The sequence below is a fragment of the Schistocerca serialis genome, unplaced genomic scaffold (assembly GCF_023864345.2).
Source record: "Schistocerca serialis cubense isolate TAMUIC-IGC-003099 unplaced genomic scaffold, iqSchSeri2.2 HiC_scaffold_72, whole genome shotgun sequence".
NCBI classification, from domain to species: domain Eukaryota; kingdom Metazoa; phylum Arthropoda; class Insecta; order Orthoptera; family Acrididae; genus Schistocerca; species Schistocerca serialis.
Genome location: NW_026048321.1, coordinates 129,802 through 148,363, shown reverse-complemented (window position 1 = coordinate 148,363; position 18,562 = coordinate 129,802). Strand labels below are relative to the sequence as shown.

General features: G+C 56.6%; 1 protein-coding gene across 1 annotated transcript in view; it reads left to right on the top strand.

Moving 5' to 3' along the window:
• Positions 1 to 209: 209 nt before the first annotated feature.
• The window catches only part of LOC126449452 (nascent polypeptide-associated complex subunit alpha, muscle-specific form-like), a 32,368-nt gene continuing 14,015 nt past the window's right edge, over positions 210 to 18,562 (top strand). The window contains exons 1-2 of the mRNA XM_050091019.1: positions 210 to 1,164; positions 1,562 to 1,860. Coding sequence (XP_049946976.1) covers positions 210 to 1,164; positions 1,562 to 1,860 — 1,254 coding nt within the window. The remainder of the gene's footprint in view (positions 1,165 to 1,561; positions 1,861 to 18,562) is intronic.

The following is an 18,562-nucleotide window of genomic DNA, read 5'->3' as shown; positions in this document are numbered from 1 at the left end:
GACTTCTCCAGCTAACGACTCGCTTGCGAGTTCGTCTAGCGGCAAAATTGTGTGTTACCGTTATCGTGGCTGCAATACAAATTGATCAGCATCAATTTGTATTGCGCCTAGGGACTGTTAGGGCACGCCGTGAGTCAGGACCCCCTTCACGTGGGACCAGTCCGCGCTCACTCGCTTAGCACCCACCCTCAAGAGCTCCTGTCTTCCCCATGGAAGGCAATAACATCGCTGCGAACGTCGCGGCGGTGGTCGCCGCGTCAGAGCACGCTCTGGTGGCGGCCTCCAATGCTCCGACCCCCGCGACCGCTCCTCCAGGGTATCGCCCACTCACAACGGTCGAACTCTTTGTTGTAATGAACCGCATGGCCAAAGCCGCCACCGCCTCTGAACGCGAGGCCGCGGAAAAGGCTTACATAAGGTTCTTACAGTACGACCTCCCCGCCGCACTGCCAGGCGCAGCCAGTGAAGAGGCCAAGGTACCGCCGGGAGCCCCGCCAGGCGTGTCCACGCAAGAGGACACTGCACTGCCGGAGGCGGCCCCGAAGGGAGCAGAGCCACCAGGCGTGGCGTCTCATGCACCCACTGCCCTGCTGGCTCCCCCCACGGTACAGGCCAGTCAAGAGGCTGCTGACCTGCCAGCAGCATCTCACGAGGACGTTATTCCAGAAGCCAACCTGGAAAAATTAATCCACGATGGCGAGGCTATGGAAGTCTCACTCCCATCGCGTAAAAGGCCGGCGGATGACGATGAGTCGTCCGAAAGCACCCCTTCTTCTGCCCACAGAATGCCGCAGCAGAAGAAGAAGCAAACCGCGCCTGAAGGCGCCACAGAAGACATTGAAGCCGCAGAGGAGGAAGAAGATGAGTTTGTCGTCCCCAAGCGGAAGCACACGGCTCGGGCAAGGAAGCTCGAGCAGGTGCAGCCGCTCCCGACGGCAAACTCGTTCGAGTCCGCCCCAATCGACACCGAGGCTATGGAGGAAGCGCCAAGGCCGCCCAAAAGGGTGGCCCCACCACCAATCAATGTCCTTTGGAAGGACACCTTTCGAGCCTTCCTAGAAAAATTCTCTGAGGGTGTGTCCGCACCACCCAAAATAAAGTCCCTTGGGCGCGAGATGTTGCGCATCACACCTGCAAACATGGACGACTACCGCGCAACCATGAGTAAGATTCGGGAGGAGGGGCTGTTCTGCTACACTCATGATGCAGAGCGGCTCCCTCTCCTGAAGGTAGTCTTCCGCCGTTTGCCCATGAGTATGGAACCTGATCACCTCAAGGAGGAACTCCTCGCCTTGGGGTACAGCGTTAGATCAGCAGGCCTCATGAAGTCACCCAGGACACGGAGGGACATGCCACTGTTCCTCGTTGTCCTGGTGGACAGCATCGAGGCCAGAAAGATATTTCAACTTAAAACAATAGCCACAGTCGACGTAGAAGTTGAGCCGCTCCGGGCCAAGGGGCGAAGAGCACAGTGCTTCTCGTGCCAAGGCCTGGATCATGTGGCACACTTCTGCACAATGCCTGCCCGTTGCGTCAAATGCGCGGGCTCCCATCAAAGCAGAGACTGCAAAAAGAGCAAAGATGAACCGCCGAAATGCTGCAACTGCAGTGAACAACACGTGGCTAGCTACAGGGGCTGCAACCTATTTAAAAAGACCAGGCGCCGCGGACGCGGACGTGGAACGTCACGCCCAGTCCAGCAAGGCACCAGCTATGCCGCAGCCGCAAAAGGCGCGGCCCCAGCCCACCAGGAGCGACAGCAAGCACCCCCAGACGCCACGAACAAGCCGGCTGCCACAAACCAGTCACCAGCAGCCCAGCCAGGCCCCACCCCACCCGCAACAAGCACCAAAGACTGCAGTCAGGGCCCACTGCGTCCCACCCCCAGCTCCCCACACCAAACATGTCAGGCAAACGCACAGGTGGCCAGTCGCACGGCACCTGCTGCACACATCCCACCGGTTCGCAATACTGCAACAGCCATTCCTGAACCCCACAATAAACCCTGTTTGGAGACAACACAGCTAAATGCCCTCCTGCACTCGCTGACGTCAATGCTCCAGCAACTCCCAGTACTAGTGCAGGCAGTCACGGCGGCCCTCCAGGCCAGCACCGTCCCAGCCCCACACCATGGATAACCCGCACATACATGGGCTAACCGTCTGCGGATTCAACGCAAACGGCCTGGTAAGGCAACAAGGTGAGTTTCGCAACTTTCTGCAGGACGAAGCAGTTGATATATGTCTCGTTTGCGAAACCCACCTTAAGCCTGGAGTCCAAGTCAGGGCAGCCAATTACGCCTGTTACCGCTATGATAGGCCGACTGCCGGTGGTGGGACGGCCGTGTATGTTCGACGTGCACTGATGCACCATGCCACCCACCTCCCTGACCTAGTATCGGTGGAAGCCACAGCAGTCAGCGTGTCCACCGCAATAGGACAGATAACCTTCGTTGCTGCCTATAAGCCCCCACGCGCTACTCTTGCCGACCAGGATATCGACGCGCTACTGGCGGCTGGGGGGCGGGTTTTCATTGCGGGTGACTTCAACTCGAAGCACGCGGAATGGAACTCCCGCCTCACAAATGCCAATGGCCGCCGTCTCCTCAGAGCTGCCCAGAGAAACGGCGCCATAGCTCTGGGGCCATTCGAACATACCATCTTCCCAGCTCGCCAGGACCTGTTGTCCGATGTGCTGGACATAGCAATTCTCAAAGGTATAGGGCACCACATCTCCGCATCGACGCGCTGTGCACTGTCATCAGATCACGTCCCAGTGATCTATGACGTGGACATCGTCGGTGCGGCCCTTCCGCCACGTCGTCCGAACTTCAGGCACCTAAATCGAGAGCGCTATCAGGAGGAGGTCCTCCCTCTCCTGACAGACGCCCCAGACCCTTCTGAGGTTGGCACGGACACTGCCCTGCAGTACCTGAGCGAAAAACTGCTCCAGGCCGCCGAGGCAGCCTCACCGCCTCCCGCACAACATCCACTGGTAAACTCCCGTCGCCTCCCGCCCGAAATCAGGGAGACGATCCGGGAGAAAAACCGGCTCTTCCGAGAGTGGCAAATTACACGCCAACGTCACACGAAGGCCCGGCTGAACCACATGCGCCGGGAGATCAAGGCTGCAGTCGAGGCCCACCGAAACAGGGAATGGGCGGCCCTAGTGGAAACCCTTGACCCTGCTGACGGCAACGCCTGGCGCGTCGCAAAATCATTTTTGAGACGACGTAGGCGCGTCCCACCAATTCAGGTAGGCCAGGAGGTCTTCAGCCATCCCGATGAAAAGGCGAACGTGTTGGCCGACCACTTCGCGGCGTCTTTCACGCCCGTGGCGGACGTCGTGGACGCCGATCACGTTCGCCTGGTAGAAACACAGCTCCCCACCTTCCTAGCGGCCAGAGAAGACGGAGACAACATTGAGCTGATAACAGTGGAAGAAGTGGCCCTGCAGCTACGGACAATCAGCCCAAAAAAGGCGGGAGGGGATGATGGCATCGTCGGCATCCTCCTGCGCGAACTCCCAGCAGAGGCATACCAGACGCTCGCAGACATCTTCAACACCATCCTACGCACGGGAATCTACCCTTCCGAGTGGAAACACGCGGAAGTGGTAGCAATCCCTAAGACAGACAAGGACCCCCGTCTGGCGGCCTCCTACCGCCCGATCAGCCTCCTGCCCACACTCTCGAAAGTATTCGAGCGCCTCTACGCCAAACGCCTCCTCAGACACGTGGAGGCCGAACATCTGCTTCCAGATGAACAGTTCGGTTTTCGCAGGGGCCACTCCACAGTACACCAACTCATGCGTGTCGTGGAGGAAGCCATGAGAGCCCTGGAGACCCGGGAATACCTTGGGGCGGTGTTCCTGGACGTCTCTAGGGCATTTGACTCCGTGTGGCACGACGGGCTCGTGTACAAACTATTCGTGCACGGGATCCCGACGTCGCACGGGGTGCTACTGAAGTCCTACCTCGAAGACCGGACCTTTCATGTGCGCCTTGAGGAGGGTGTGTCTACCCAACGACCGATCCAGGCTGGAGTGCCGCAGGGGTCCGTACTCGGCCCCCTGCTGTACTCCCTCTACACCGCAGATGCTCCGCGAGTGGCGCGGGTGTCGCTCGCATTATATGCCGACGACACTGCGCTGCTCGTCCGGAGCATGAACCTGCAAGAAATGAGACGGCGTCTCCAGCTAGGGTGTGAGGCTTTAGGAAGCTGGTCGACGAAATGGCGGCTGAAATTTAATGCTGCCAAAAGTCAGGCAGTAATATTCACAAAGAGAATGCTGCCTCGTGACTTAGAGCCGGTGACGATCACGGGAGGCCCCATCCCGTGGTGTAAAACCGCGAAATACCTCGGGGTAACCTTAGACCAGCGGTTAACATGGCGCCCCCACATACAGGAGGCAAAGGGTAGGGCTGCAGGGCGTCTTCGTGTCCTGTACCCTCTACTCAACCCGACTTCGACGCTTCCCCCTCGCCACGGCATCACCCTATACCTGGCACTGGTTCGCCCGGTGCTGGAGTACGCTGCCGTGGTGTGGGGAAATGCGGCCGAAACCCACATTGTTGAGCTCCAGAGGGTGCAGAACCGAGCACTTCGGCTCGCCCTCCGTCTACCCTGGCGCTACCCAACTGCCCAGCTACACCAACAAACTGGTATACCTCTGCTGAGAGATCGCTTCCGACAATCAGCGCGACAGTTTTATCAAGAGGCCCACAGGTCTCACAATAGGCTCATCCAGGCACTGGGCCACCAAATCCACCACAGGCCGACCACACGTTGGCCCGACCTGTTGCAAGCATAAAAACCTTGCAACAACCAATGGATGCAACGCATCCGATAGGCCAGCCCGAAATAAGTCAGTTCCCTTCCACATCTTATAAGTAAATATTTGCAGGAATAGCACCCGATGCTCACCCTGCCCCTTCACGAGCAAAGGACTGCTCGCAAGTAAAAGTGAGTGAGTGAGTGCGCCGGCACGCACTCCGCTGCTCGACTCGCTGCCGCTCGCACCGGTCGTTTTCGTTTCCGTTTCGTGTGCACCGTCGCTAGCCCAATCGCCATGTCCGGACGCGGAAAGGGAGGCAAAGTCAAGGGCAAGTCAAAGTCCCGCTCAAGCAGGGCTGGGCTCCAGTTCCCGGTCGGCAGAATCCACCGCCTCCTGCGCAAGGGAAACTACGCAGAGCGCGTCGGCGCCGGGGCGCCCGTCTACCTCGCCGCCGTCATGGAGTACCTCGCGGCTGAGGTGCTCGAGCTGGCCGGAAACGCGGCCCGCGACAACAAGAAGACGCGCATCATCCCGCGCCACCTGCAGCTTGCCATCCGCAACGACGAGGAGCTCAACAAGCTCCTGTCGGGCGTCACCATCGCACAGGGTGGTGTCCTGCCCAACATCCAGGCCGTCCTGCTGCCAAAGAAGACCGAGAAGAAGGCCTAAAGGAGGCCAGGCAATCGCAGCGCCGCGTGCTCCCCTGCACGCAACGCGCTTTGCCGGCTCGGCTCGGCCCACAACAATCGGCCCTTTTCAGGGCCACCACACAAACCTACGTCCAAAGCAAAATTTCAGTCGTCCTCGCCGCACCTTGTTTTGTTTTTAACTTTGCACTTTCACAGCACAGCCGCCGCCGGCGCACGTCCGCCATCTTGTCGTCCACACAGCCCGTGTGGCCCAACACACACATTTTGCACGGTCGCAGTCGCCTTCCAAACGACAACGGCAGCAATAATGACCATTGTTAAAGGGAGGCGTGTCGACACACCGCCCTCCACTCCCGCGCGCCGCAACGGCCGTCGACACGAACGAAACAGCTGATCCGGCCGCCTATGCCCACACGCCTAACACACAGAGCCAAACCACGCAAGCAAATAATCACCGCCTCTCGCACAACAACACACAGCCCGCCATCTCCATCGCGATCGATACAAAGACACACAATAACAAACACACAAACGAAGCAGCTCCACTCTCTCACACACACACACACAGCCAGCCAGCCACATGACACGTTTCCTTTCCTTCTCCCCTCCCAGCCACATCACGTCGCTCAAACGGAAAGAAACAAACAAACAACACAGCGCACACACGCAGCAACAACAACACAGACTCTTTCGCACTTTTCAACTTCCGAACAGTGTGGTGGCCCTGAAAAGGGCCGTTTTCTAGTCTCTCCCACCCACAAGCACGGCCGCGGGAAGGCCAGCGCCCGCTGCGACGCAGCCTAACCGCCGAAACCGTACAGGGTGCGCCCCTGCCTCTTCAGGGCGTACACCACGTCCATGGCCGTCACAGTCTTGCGCTTGGCGTGCTCAGTGTACGTCACCGCGTCGCGGATCACGTTCTCCAGGAACACCTTCAGCACCCCGCGGGTCTCCTCGTAGATCAGACCAGAGATGCGCTTCACGCCGCCCCTGCGAGCCAGGCGGCGGATGGCGGGCTTCGTGATGCCCTGGATGTTGTCGCGCAACACCTTGCGGTGCCGCTTGGCGCCACCCTTGCCGAGCCCCTTTCCTCCCTTGCCGCGGCCTGTCATCCTTCCTTCCTCGGGCAAAGCAAAACGTGCACAAACAGCAGCTGCAGCGGCTGGCGAGTCGGCTACGGTCTGCGCCCAGCGCGCCCGCCGCCCCCCTATATAGACTCTGGCCCGCCCTCCCCCCACCACGCGCAACCGAGGGCATATAAGCGCAGCACGGAGGCGCGCGGGCCCGTTGTCAAGGCAGCACCGGACGCCGCGCCGCACCTAACCTCCACGCACGCACGCCGCTCCGCTACCGCTACCGCTATGGCCCGCACAAAGCAAACGGCCCGCAAGTCCACCGGCGGAAAGGCGCCGCGCAAACAGCTCGCCACCAAGGCGGCGAGGAAGAGCGCGCCCGCCACCGGAGGCGTCAAGAAGCCCCACCGCTACAGGCCGGGCACCGTCGCCCTGCGAGAAATCAGGCGCTACCAGAAGAGCACAGAGCTGCTCATCCGCAAGCTGCCATTCCAGCGCCTAGTGCGCGAGATCGCCCAGGACTTCAAGACCGACCTGCGCTTCCAGAGCTCCGCAGTCATGGCCCTGCAGGAGGCCAGCGAGGCCTACCTCGTCGGCCTCTTCGAAGACACCAACCTGTGCGCAATCCACGCCAAGCGCGTCACCATCATGCCCAAGGACATCCAGCTCGCGCGCCGCATCCGCGGCGAGCGCGCCTAAACCGCGCCGCGGCACCGCACCGCACAAACAAAAACGGCCCTTTTCAGGGCCACTAACATCTCTCCGTCGCGAGCAAACTTTGTCGGTCGCCTGCCTCTCGCCCCGCAACCCAAAAACAAAAACCACCACTTCCCGTCCGTCCGCCACACCCGCTCACTCTGCCTGCCTGCTAGCAGCGCGCAACAATCACACATCATCCCTCCCCGGCGCTCAAAGCGCACAATACCCAACGGCCGACGTCACACCGCACGGGTGGCTGGCCGGCCGCCGCTTTCGTTTCGAAAACAAAAAAAAACCCGCACTCCAACTCCGACGGCCAACGGCCAGGCAGGCGCGCTCGCTCGCTCTACACGCCACCGAAATCCCCCGCCGACTCCTTCCACATCTCAACGTGCCCCCCGTTGCAAAACATAACACACACACACAAAGAAACAAAACAAAGACCAGACACGACTCGACAAGACAGACATCCGAGAAGAACGAACGCAGGCAAGCCAACCAACGTATTCAAACAAAACAACGTGACAGAAAACCAACCGTCGGCCGCCGCCACAAACACGGCGACAATCAACCACGACAACAACAACAACAACAACAACAACAACAACACCGCTTACCGCTACCGCCGCCCACACCCGCCACCGACCCCCGCAATCCAACCACCACGGTTTTTTGTGATTCTAGTGAAATTTTTCTTCAAAGAAGTGGAATGAAATGTGAAGTGCAACGAACTCTTTAGTTCAATAAAAAAATTAAATGTTTGAAAAATGCTTTTGAAATACATATTATTATTGGGGAACTTGTTGGAGAATAATTACAATAAATAAAATTCTTCATTATCTAATGATTATATTAATTAACAGTATACCTTATTCACCATCTTGACCAGTGTTGCCGACCGCCTACATCACACAACCGCACTCGGCTGCTACTACTGACCGACCGCTCTGCATGACGACTATTAGCGTACTGCACGCGACGACTACTGACAGAGTACAGCCCTCAACTAGACAGAGCTACAGACTCGCAACGACTGACTGACTGACTGACTGAGAACCGCTCGCAACACTCGCGCGGTCCAGCGCAAACTCTCTGGTCACAGATGCTACAATGTCTCGCCATCGCTGCTATGTTACATTACATACGTGTTTCAGTGTCTTTTTCATTGGGGTAACGATCTTTGGCTCTTTTTATTCTGAATACAGGGCCAAAGGTCAACGCTGCTGCCCTTACACAATTTATCACGTTTCATTATGTCTGTTGCAATGTTACATACGGTTCATTCTTTCATTAATCTTATCGTTGGGTTTGTTTTGTAGGGACGTTAACATTCTTCTGGCACATTTTTATTATCATCGGACTCTCTGCTATTTGTGCAGGGAGGTTATACCTGGGTCCATTTCCATTTCCATTTACATTTTAATATTGATAGACGTTTTGTGTTCTTTTTTGTTTCTTGTTGTTTTTCCTTCTTTTTTTTTGTTTTTTTTTTTTTTTTTTTGTTTTCTTTTTCCCGCTCTCACCACCACCGCCGCATCACGCCTTCCGTTTTCTTGGTTTCTTTTCTGTTCTTCAACTGCTTCAACATCACCGCGCCCCATTTCCACACCACAGCCATCAGCCTCCAAGACGGGCAGGCGCAGTGTGCCATTTCCGGCGCACAAGCACACCCGTACGGTACTCTCCTCGCCCCCACGCCACCAACAACACAGCGACCACGCGGCTTTCAGGCACGGCACGGCACGGCACCGGCGAAATGCGCCGCCCCCGCCCCTCCGCGCATATCCGTCCGTCTCGCCACGTTCACTGACAGCCGCGTCTGCGGCTACACCACAACACCGCTCCCCTCCCTGGCAACTCATTGTTTTTCTCCTCCTCTTTTGCACAAACCACAACGCCGAGCACAGGCGCAAGCCACCCACACCGCGCCCCTCCCCGTCCCGTCTTTGGCCGCCGCTCCTCGTTTCCTCGTTTGCCCCCTCCCATCTCCCGAAATGCCATGCCAGCAGCGTTACGCATGCCCCTCCCCTGTCCACACAACACTACCGCCAAACGAACAGCCTTCCGGGCCACATGCAGGGCACGCCCACCTCCAAACACTGCCAATTCACGGACGCACACACACACACACACACACACACACACACACACACACTTTCTCGACACCTTTCTGTACGGAGGGTGCGTCATCTCGACCGTGACAGAGTGACGGCAACTATCGACGATCCATTTCCCCCCACTGGTACAACATGTCCACCAACACCTACATACATCATTCAAGTACACAGACAATAGCATACACACAATGGGAGGGCACACGAACATGGACGGCACGGCACTGTCATACACTCTTCCTCAGAACCATATCAACAAACGTTACGTACATCCGGGAAAGCGAAAGCGAAAGCGAAAGCGAAAGCAAAGGCAAAGCCCAATGCAGCCGTCAAAGGTAACGTTCACCACGGCAGACACTTGCAGCCGCGCCGCCGTTAAACGCATTTCAGTGCGGCTCCAATACGCCTCCGACGCGGGAACGTTCCGTTGCTCTACGAATGCGTTTCTCCCCTTTTTCCCTTCCTCTCTCTTTTGCCCCCCCTCTGTCCTTTCCTCCTTGCACTCTTGCCTCATTCCTCACGTTCTGCCCAGACATTCGACCGATCAAAGTCAACCTTTCGTTACCGTTCTCAGCGCGACGGTGTACAACAGTATGACGGGTGTGCCCAAGACTTCGGTTCAGTTGCGTGACGCCGGTCTATCGCGCCGATCGACAGTTACTCAGGGGGCGACGGATCGGACCACGTCACCGACACACAAAACACTTTCAAACAAACAAATACATACATACCGGATGGACACAGACAAACACGTGTACAGACATTCGCCAAACAAACGACGACCGCCGCCGCCGTCGTCGTCGTCTAGCGTCGCGCTTACTGTACTGCACTGGACACGCGTGCATCTTGAATGACGACATCGGTGTGCGTGCGTCGTACGCAATCAGTCAGACACGGCTATCAAAAATCAGAGTCGAATGGTACATCATCGTGCGTGTCGCCGTACACGTACAGTACAATACAACAACAATGCGTCTTAATGGCACGTTCATTTCAACGTCACTCACACACCTCCACGCTGCAGTTGCGTCGCACCATTGTCAAACTCGGCGTACAGCAAAGGGAATAGTGGGCGGCAAAAACAACCAAACAAAAACATTTCACATTTCACCCTCGCCATGTATGATGTGCAAAAAACAAACCCGCAAACGGCCGTCGTTACGGCGACACAAAAGTCGCCGATCGCACTGTCCCCCCTCGCAGACAGGTAACACACACACACACACACCCCAACACCAATGGGTCAAAAACCACTCCAACGAGGCGTGCCACCATTCCACGCCACGGCGACCAACCTCGTGGCCGTACCCCGCAACACGCTTTGACGCGCCCCCCCCCACCCACAATCAAAATGCACACATACATCACAGCCGTCCACACAAACAACAACAACAATTCCGCCCTTCCCGCAAAAGGCAAGTTGGTGGCCCTGAAAAGGGCCGTTTTGCCGCTCTCGCAACGGAGGAGCCTTCTCCATCCTTCCATTCCAGAGCCACCTCCTTACTTGGAGCTCGTGTACTTGGTCACCGCCTTCGTGCCCTCGCTCACGGCGTGCTTGGCCAGCTCGCCAGGCAGCAACAGCCGCACAGCGGTCTGGATCTCGCGGGACGTGATGGTCGAGCGCTTGTTGTAGTGCGCCAGGCGAGAAGCCTCGGCCGCAATGCGCTCGAAAATGTCGTTCACGAAGCTGTTCATGATGCTCATCGCCTTCGACGAGATGCCCGTGTCAGGGTGCACCTGCTTCAGCACCTTGTAGATGTAGATGGCATAGCTCTCCTTCCTCTTGCGCTTCTTCTTCTTGTCGCCCTTCGAAATGTTCTTCTGCGCCTTGCCAGCCTTCTTGGCGGCCTTCCCGCTAGTCTTGGGCGGCATCTCGAACGAACGTACGGCAGCAGCAACACCAGTAGCAAGCGCTCCGCTCTAGTCAGCGTCTCCCCACACAGTGGCACCCGCCGCCAGCCGCCGCCGCACCTTTACCAGCTCGCCCTGTTGCGGCCGCCGACCAATGGGGCGCGCGCGCAACCGGCCGCCGCACCCGAGCCCATAAAGCACCCCCACCCCTGCTGCGCCGGCATACGCTGAGCAGCAGCCGGTGCGAACGCACGCGTGTTAGGCTACGCTAGTTCCACCGACCGCGCTGACTGTGAAGCCTTAGGAACTTCGCTTGCGAGGAACACTGCGGGGGCATTTGGTGAATTCCAGTGCAGCCCCGAGTGAGAAGTGTCCCGGTTGTGTTCTTGTTAGGGCACAAACGGGCCTTGTAGGGCCAGCGGTTTCATTTAGAATCGTGCAAGGCGGCACCCTGAGCTTTTTAGCGTCAGCGGGAGCCGTTGGGCAAATTGTCGTTGTGTTTGGTGAGTTGGAGCGGCGCCTTGGGAGTCGCTGCAGTTATTACTGCCGCGACGCGAGGCGCGTCTTCTTGTTGCCGTGGGCTGTTCTGCCGCCCGGCTCGGGCGCCCCAGCTGCCGCGGGGTATCTCCCTGCTCCCCCGAGAAGTAGGGCATTTACGTGTCAGGGCCTGGAAGACGACCAGAACCGCCAGGAACTGCTCGCCGGCCAGTATACCCGCGCACGTCAGACGTTAGGGCTGAGTGTTGGCCGGAAACGTATAACGGTGTCAACAAAGGCCTCACTCAGCAATCCCTTGGCAGCCCTTGACTTTGCCGCCCCCACCCTGCGCATGGAGATGGAAGACTCGCTGGAGATCCATGTGGCGAGAGAAGGGACGAGTTTCACGATAGAAAGGAGGGACCGCAGGGGATTAGGCTCGATACTCAATTGCCCGCTAATTCAGAATGTCCTTCCACACCTCGACCCCGAAGAGGAGAAGAGGCTGATGGAGAGAGTTATTAGGACGGAAAAACGTAGGGAACGGAGGAGAGAGGAACAACGGAGGGAACAGACAAGACAAGACACAAAAATCAGTAGGGAAATAGAGAGGAAAGCAGAAAGGAAAATTCTCCCAAAGGCGACAGCAAAACTGCTCGTCAGGGAGAAAAGGAAACGCGCTAAGTCACCAAAGCGCAAAGCAGATGCGCCTGTGCTCCCTTCTCTAGCTTTCCAAACACAGACAGACATAGATAGGGCGGACACAGTTGCAGGGCAGGCCAAACCAGGCCCAAGCAACACACACGTGAGGGAACCGACTGCGACTGACGAGCCCTCCGCAGACGCACTAGCGACAGACGGGACTGCAAATGACGAACCAAAAGCAGGCACGACTGCGACAGACGCGCCTCCCGCTGACGCACTAGTGACAGACGAGACTGCAAATGACGAACCAAAAGCAGACACGTCCTCCCTAACACACAACACACATGACACACCGGCCCAAATACACAACACACACAACACCATACACGACACACCGGCCACGGACTCACCCCAGAGCCCAGAGCCGGCACACACAGGCACCAGCGCAGCAGCAGAGAATTCGCCCGCCACAGCCGAGGAACCGGAAGATAACGGGACCTTCGAGCTGGCGCGGCGCACGGCCAAGGCCACGCCACCACCAACCGCGGCCGGCACTGCATGCGCCACACAAAATAAATTCGCCGCGCTCGATGAAGACGCACAAGCACAAGCACCACCACCACCGACAAAACAAAACGCACACACCCCAAAACACGAGAAACTGCCACCCATAGTAGCCACATTCCCTGACACATACAAAAAGATGTACGATCTTATCACCGCCGCCATAGGCGAAGAGCGCTTCCACGCAAAATCCGCCGGCGGAGATAAGATAAAAATTACACTAAAAACACTAGAAGACTACACCACCGTCAAGAACACGCTAAAAACTCACAAAATAGCACATTACACCTACCCAACAGGCGCACAGAAGACCCTGAAAGTCGTTCTGAGAGGCTTTCCCACACGCACCGATCCCGTCGATATCAAAGAAGCCATAACGGCGAAAGGATACGACGTAAGATCGGTACGCAAACAGGGCTCAAACAACCGAGACCCGCTCTACTGTGCCACTCTAACCGACACTCCACAGCACCGGAAGCTGTTCCAGGAAACCCGACTAATGGGCCTTGGAATAACTACGGAACCACTGAAGCAGAGAGCAAGGGCACCTCAGTGCTTCAATTGCCAAATCATCGGGCATGTTAACTATCACTGCGATATGCCACCACGCTGCGTGAAGTGCGCTGGCAACCACGCGTCCAGGGAGTGTCGAATGACGCCCCAAGACAAGCCAAAATGCGCAAACTGCAGCGGCGCACACACAGCCAGTTACCAAGGCTGTCCAGCTCACAAGAGGGCCAAGGCCCGACAAACAGGGCAGATCACAAACAACAAAAACACTAACCAAGCACTAACACGAAACAATACAAACAAACCAACCAGCACCACTCAAAAAACGCATACAGAAGACACTAAAACAAAACCACGAAACAAAGAAAAAGAAGACAACACAAACACACAAACTTCCAGCCCAAGTACACGAATACAGGACGACACACGCTCTTACGCAAGAGCAGTATCACCCGCACAGACCCCCACAACAGAAAACACGAACCCAGCAGCAGCAACAACAACACAAACAAGCAACACACCCATACACCACTTCTCCCAAGCCCTGACGGAAGTCATCAAGCTCATGGACAAGCTGATGCAGACCATGACAAAGAAATTTGATCAGCTCTCCGCCGACATCTCATCGGCAGTTAGGCCCTCGCAGTCCACTGCGACAACAAGCGCTACAACACCGCAACATGGCTAGGCCAGCAATTCAGGGTTTCAAACTATGCACGTTTAACGCCATGAGCCTCTTCCCTCAGGGTCTAGAATTTAGACAATTCCTGGCGGAAGAAGAGATAGACATATGCATGGTGCAGGAGACCAACCTGAAACCGGGAATCAGAGTTTCTGCACCAAACTACCTCTGCTACAGACGAGACCGACCAACTGCAGGGGGCGGGGTAGCAATCTACATAAAAAGGGGGATTCCGCACCACCAGATTCACACACCAGAAATGACGCAGTTGGAAACAGTAGCATTAGAGGTACAGACATCCACAGGACCGGTAACTGTGGTGTCAGCATATCGACAACCCAAAAACCACAGGTTAGTTGAAGACGACATCGTCAAATTAGGACAAATTGGAGGCAAGCTGATACTTGGAGGAGACCTTAACTCCAAGCACTCCGACTGGAATTCCAGGAGGACAAACCAAGCCGGCCGACAATTAAAAAGCATTGCGCGCATCCACCACATGCACGTGTGGGCCCCCGAGGAGCCCACACACTTTCCCAGAAACGGAAACAACCCGGACGTAATCGATGTAGCAATCACCAAAGGTCTCACAGGGTTTGTGACGGCGCATTCGCTGAATAGAATGTCGTCCGATCACAACCCTGTCACATTCGAGATTGACATGGGCGGCTGGTTACCGCGCAACCAGCATACAACCTCGTACAAACGCATCGACTGGGAAAGATTCAAAACACAAGTCATGGAAGAACTCACCAACACCCCGCTCCCGACAGAGGACACAGAACAAACGCTGAGTACCTTCACAGACGCGGTCCTGCAAGCAGCACAGGGCGCAACACCTGAACTACCTCCGCCCCCTCCCCACACACAGCGACTGCCACCCCAGCTGCTTGCCCAGATTAGGCACAAAAACAGGACCGCGAAGGAATGGAAACTTACGCGAAATCCGGACACCAGGAAGCTGCTTAATAGGCTACAGAGAGAACTTAAGGTGGCGCTCACTGAGCACAGAAACCAGCAATGGTCAAACCGCCTTACAGCTCTCAAAGTGCAGGATAACAGCCTCTGGCAAGCCACCAAGCAGTTCACTAAAAGACGCGCAAGAATGCCGCCTCTGCACGGCGAGAGAGGACTAGTGTTCAGCGCCCAAGATAAAGCCAACGCACTCGCCGACGTCTTTGAGAAACAGTTCACACCAGCAGAGGCGCAGGATCACGAACATGAAAGAATGGTCCGCAGACAACTAACCGCATTTCTGGCAGCGGATGACGACGTCGATGACGATGCACCTGCCTTCTCCACGGAGGAGGTAGCGAAAGCCATCAAAACGCTGCCCAACAAGAAAGCCCCAGGACACGATCTCCTCACCAATGAACTGCTTAAGCACCTGCCCCAGCTAGCGATAGAAAAATTGACAGAAACGTTCAACGAAATCACGCGATCACAAAAATTCCCGAAACAGTGGAAACACGCGGAAGTGGTCGCGATCGCTAAGCCTGGAAAAGACCCCATCTTTCCCCAGCACCATCGCCCCATAAGCCTACTCCCAACACTGAGTAAGCTGTACGAGCGCCTCATCTTAGTGCACATAGACAGGCACATAAGAAGAGAGAACATGCTCCCCAAATTCCAGTTCGGATTTCGCAACCAACACTCAGCACCCCGACAACTCATGCGAGTGGTCGAAGCCGCAACAGAAGCCTTTAACCGGAAAGGCTACTGTGGACTAGTGCTGCTAGACGTAGCCAAGGCCTTCGACAGTGTGTGGCACACTGGACTACTGTACAAATTGTACACGTTAGGATTCCCCGGCCATGTCGTTAAGCTCCTGAAGAGCTACCTAGCCAACCGCACATTTTGCGTCAAAGTGGACACTGCGAGGTCCTCAAAGCGCACCATCAAAGCTGGAGTACCACAGGGATCGGTGTTAGGCCCAATACTGTACAACCTGTACACGGCCGACACACCGTCTGCCCCACAGACTCAGACAGCCCAATACGCCGACGACACGGCATTCTTCGCCGTTAGTACAAATAGGGGGATAGTGACGACAAGACTCCAAAACCTACTACACCAGACGGAAGCCTGGGCCAGGAAATGGCGGATTACAATAAATGGGGAGAAAACACAAGCGATAATGCTCACCCAAAGGAAAGGCAAACGCAACCCTGCCCACCGCCATCGACAAAACAGACAACTAAGACTACACAGACGCGACATCCCATGGAGGGCCACGGCCAAATACCTGGGTGTCACCCTTGACAAAAGACTGACATGGCGCGCACATATCGACGACATCAGAAGGAAGGCCAGCGCCAGACTTAACGACATTTACCCCATACTAAATACTGAAAGCAGCCTGGCGGCAACTACAGGAGTGAGGCTGTACTGTACGCTTGTCCGCCCCATCATCGAATATGCCTGTCCAGTCTGGGGCTATGCAGCCAAAACGCACCTGCAAAGGCTGCAGAGAGTCCAAAATCGGGCACTCAGACGGGCAATTCATGTCAGGACGCGCTTCCCCACTGCCGACACCCACGAGGCAACGGAAGTAAAGATGCTGAAAGACAGGTTCAGAGAACTCGCGGTAGCATTCTACCAAACTGCGAGCCAATCTGAAAACCAGCTAATTAAACACTTAGGCAATTACAACACCTACAACCTCAAATACAGGAGGCCAAAATGCATCCTAAATTAAACACAAAATAATTACCATAAACACAAAATAGTGGTTCAGAAAAACTAGCATAAAAAGCAAGGACAAAACTAAAAGTAAGGTGCATTCTACATGCAAAATTTAACGTACAGGCTTGGAGGAAATGTCAAAGGACAAAGAACCTCCACCACAAGACTACTCAACGTCCGAGTACGTCATATATGCGAGAGAGAGAGAGCTGCGCCGGCACGCACTCCGCTGCTCGACTCGCTGCCGCTCGCACCGGTCGTTTTCGTTTCCGTTTCGTGTGCACCGTCGCTAGCCCAATCGCCATGTCCGGACGCGGAAAGGGAGGCAAAGTCAAGGGCAAGTCAAAGTCCCGCTCAAGCAGGGCTGGGCTCCAGTTCCCGGTCGGCAGAATCCACCGCCTCCTGCGCAAGGGAAACTACGCAGAGCGCGTCGGCGCCGGGGCGCCCGTCTACCTCGCCGCCGTCATGGAGTACCTCGCGGCTGAGGTGCTCGAGCTGGCCGGAAACGCGGCCCGCGACAACAAGAAGACGCGCATCATCCCGCGCCACCTGCAGCTTGCCATCCGCAACGACGAGGAGCTCAACAAGCTCCTGTCGGGCGTCACCATCGCACAGGGTGGTGTCCTGCCCAACATCCAGGCCGTCCTGCTGCCAAAGAAGACCGAGAAGAAGGCCTAAAGGAGGCCAGGCAATCGCAGCGCCGCGTGCTCCCCTGCACGCAACGCGCTTTGCCGGCTCGGCTCGGCCCACAACAATCGGCCCTTTTCAGGGCCACCACACAAACCTACGTCCAAAGCAAAATTTCAGTCGTCCTCGCCGCACCTTGTTTTGTTTTTAACTTTGCACTTTCACAGCACAGCCGCCGCCGGCGCACGTCCGCCATCTTGTCGTCCACACAGCCCGTGTGGCCCAACACACACATTTTGCACGGTCGCAGTCGCCTTCCAAACGACAACGGCAGCAATAATGACCATTGTTAAAGGGAGGCGTGTCGACACACCGCCCTCCACTCCCGCGCGCCGCAACGGCCGTCGACACGAACGAAACAGCTGATCCGGCCGCCTATGCCCACACGCCTAACACACAGAGCCAAACCACGCAAGCAAATAATCACCGCCTCTCGCACAACAACACACAGCCCGCCATCTCCATCGCGATCGATACAAAGACACACAATAACAAACACACAAACGAAGCAGCTCCACTCTCTCACACACACACACACAGCCAGCCAGCCACATGACACGTTTCCTTTCCTTCTCCCCTCCCAGCCACATCACGTCGCTCAAACGGAAAGAAACAAACAAACAACACAGCGCACACACGCAGCAACAACAACACAGACTCTTTCGCACTTTTCAACTTCCGAACAGTGTGGTGGCCCTGAAAAGGGCCGTTTTCTAGTCTCTCCCACCCACAAGCACGGCCGCGGGAAGGCCAGCGCCCGCTGCGACGCAGCCTAACCGCCGAAACCGTACAGGGTGCGCCCCTGCCTCTTCAGGGCGTACACCACGTCCATGGCCGTCACAGTCTTGCGCTTGGCGTGCTCAGTGTACGTCACCACGTCGCGGATCACGTTCTCCAGGAACACCTTCAGCACCCCGCGGGTCTCCTCGTAGATCAGACCAGAGATGCGCTTCACGCCGCCCCTGCGAGCCAGGCGGCGGATGGCGGGCTTCGTGATGCCCTGGATGTTGTCGCGCAACACCTTGCGGTGCCGCTTGGCGCCACCCTTGCCGAGCCCCTTTCCTCCCTTGCCGCGGCCTGTCATCCTTCCTTCCTCGGGCAAAGCAAAACGTGCACAAACAGCAGCTGCAGCGGCTGGCGAGTCGGCTA